This window comes from Etheostoma cragini, unplaced genomic scaffold (assembly GCF_013103735.1).
Source record: "Etheostoma cragini isolate CJK2018 unplaced genomic scaffold, CSU_Ecrag_1.0 ScbMSFa_2699, whole genome shotgun sequence".
NCBI classification, from domain to species: Eukaryota; Metazoa; Chordata; class Actinopteri; order Perciformes; family Percidae; genus Etheostoma; species Etheostoma cragini.
The window spans coordinates 1-1,788 of NW_023266888.1; the positions used below are offsets into that span (position 1 = coordinate 1).

Sequence of the window (1,788 nt, forward strand, 5' to 3'; positions counted from 1 at the left end):
CCCCGTCCCCGTCTCCTTCCCCGTCTCCGTCTCCTTCCCCGTCTCCTTCCCCGTCCCCATCTCCTTCCCCGTCCCAGCTGATTTTTTCGGCTATAAAACAACGCGGTACGCTCCTTTTACACTTCATTGTTTTTCTTCTTTTATTTCATATTGCACAAAAATAATGACCGAAAAAACACATAAATGTGCCATTTAAAGATATTAAAAATAAAAAAATGTGTAACAGAAAATCCAGTTTCTCTCCCGAAAAACAGACTCATTCACACGAATATATCTACAGAAACTATCTTACACGACAGATACAAGCCTCCCTTTCACAATAAAGGTCCCACTTCCTGTCTGTACACATTTAAAACAACTGCGAAGGCATCAAAGCAAGGCAGGCAGGCTGGGATTTGAACCCTCACATGCTCAGTTACAAATAATAATATTAATATTAATAATATCATCAGAATGGAAATTGGAAGATAGAAGTGCCTGAAAACCCTTTTGACTACAAAAATACAGCTGAAAATATTTTTACTTCTTGATATTTCTCTAAATAAAACACGGAGGTATGTTCGGTTGTGATTTATCTGAATGTGTTCCTGAAGTTGGTCCGTTTGGGGTTTTCAAAATCTACGTTTGAGCCCAAAAAGCCAAAAATAGAATTTAAAAAACAAAGAAAAAGAGGATAAATAACCGTTTGGGGGACTCAAAAATCCCTTAATTGAGTCTTGGGAGGGACGGAAACATAAAGCTGAGTTTTGCATCTTGGGATTAGTGTTATTTAAGATATTAAAGAGTCCTTTTGGGTCCTGGGGGGGTTTGGGGGGGTGCATAGTCCGGGTCCTTTTTCCTCAGGCCTGAGCGGGGGCGGGGGATCTCGGTCCCTGACCGGCTCTAGGGCGCCACGACAAAGTGATCATCTGCCGCCAAAAACTGTTTGCCGAATTGTGTTAACGTCAACAAATTCCTTAGAACGCTGCTTTTCTGGATGTACCGGCCCTTTAAGAAAAAAGGTATTTCAGACAGGTAAGCAGTGTGTGTGTGTGTGTGTGTGTGTGGGGGGGGGGGGGATCACTTTTTGGCAAGTGAAAAAGTGGGCCTTAAAGGGCCAGTACACCTGGCAAGACGCCGTTCAGATTAGAGCCCGCACAAACCTTCTTAAAGGGCCAGTACACCGGGTAAGATGCCGTTTTCTAAGTTAGTTGTTGACGTATCCCACGGATGGAGATCAGTTTCTGGCACGCAGCCGATCCCAGGACCCAGGACCCGGGACCCGGATGCCCCCCTAGCCCGTTGGTTTGGGTAATCAATACGTGAACACCAGGTCTGAGAAGTTGGCCTCCAGCCAGTTCCCGGCGATCATCTCGCTCAGCTCCGGCGTGCAGTAATCGGGGAAGTCGAAGTGGGAGCCGCGGCTTTCGCCGCCGCCGGCGTGCGAGTCCAGGTCTTTGTCCACCAGGGACAGGCTGAGGTTGCCGGCGTTGGACGCCGAGCTCCACGGCTCGGCGGCGGGGGCGGACGAGGCGTGGAGACCCGCCAGGACGCTCAGGGTGAAGTCGCCTCCCTCCACCGCCGCCAGGTCGTCCACGTCCTCGCCGCCGCAGGACGAAGACGAGCAGGACGCCGGAGACAGGGAGGACGGGGGGCTGGCGCCCGGACGGCACGGCTGCTGCATTATGGGAAGGAAAAACAAATCAGGGTTTTTCAGACACAGAGAGAGAGGGAGAGAGAGAGGGGGAGGGAGAGACAGAGAGAGAGAGACAGAGAGAGAGAGAGAGAGAGAGAGAGAGAGAGAGAGAG

At 50.1% G+C, this 1,788-nt stretch overlaps 1 protein-coding gene across 1 annotated transcript; it reads right to left on the reverse strand.

Moving 5' to 3' along the window:
- Nucleotides 1–1,021: 1,021 nt before the first annotated feature.
- LOC117940529 (transcription factor SOX-11-like) lies at nt 1,022–1,663 on the reverse strand. The gene is made up of 2 exons (XM_034865775.1): nt 1,164–1,663; nt 1,022–1,105 (listed from the first exon to the last, which is right to left on the reverse strand). The coding sequence occupies exon 1, from the start codon at nt 1,661–1,663 to the stop codon at nt 1,295–1,297; it is 369 nt and encodes a 122-aa protein (XP_034721666.1). The 3' UTR covers nt 1,022–1,105; nt 1,164–1,294.
- Nucleotides 1,664–1,788: the final 125 nt, after the last annotated feature.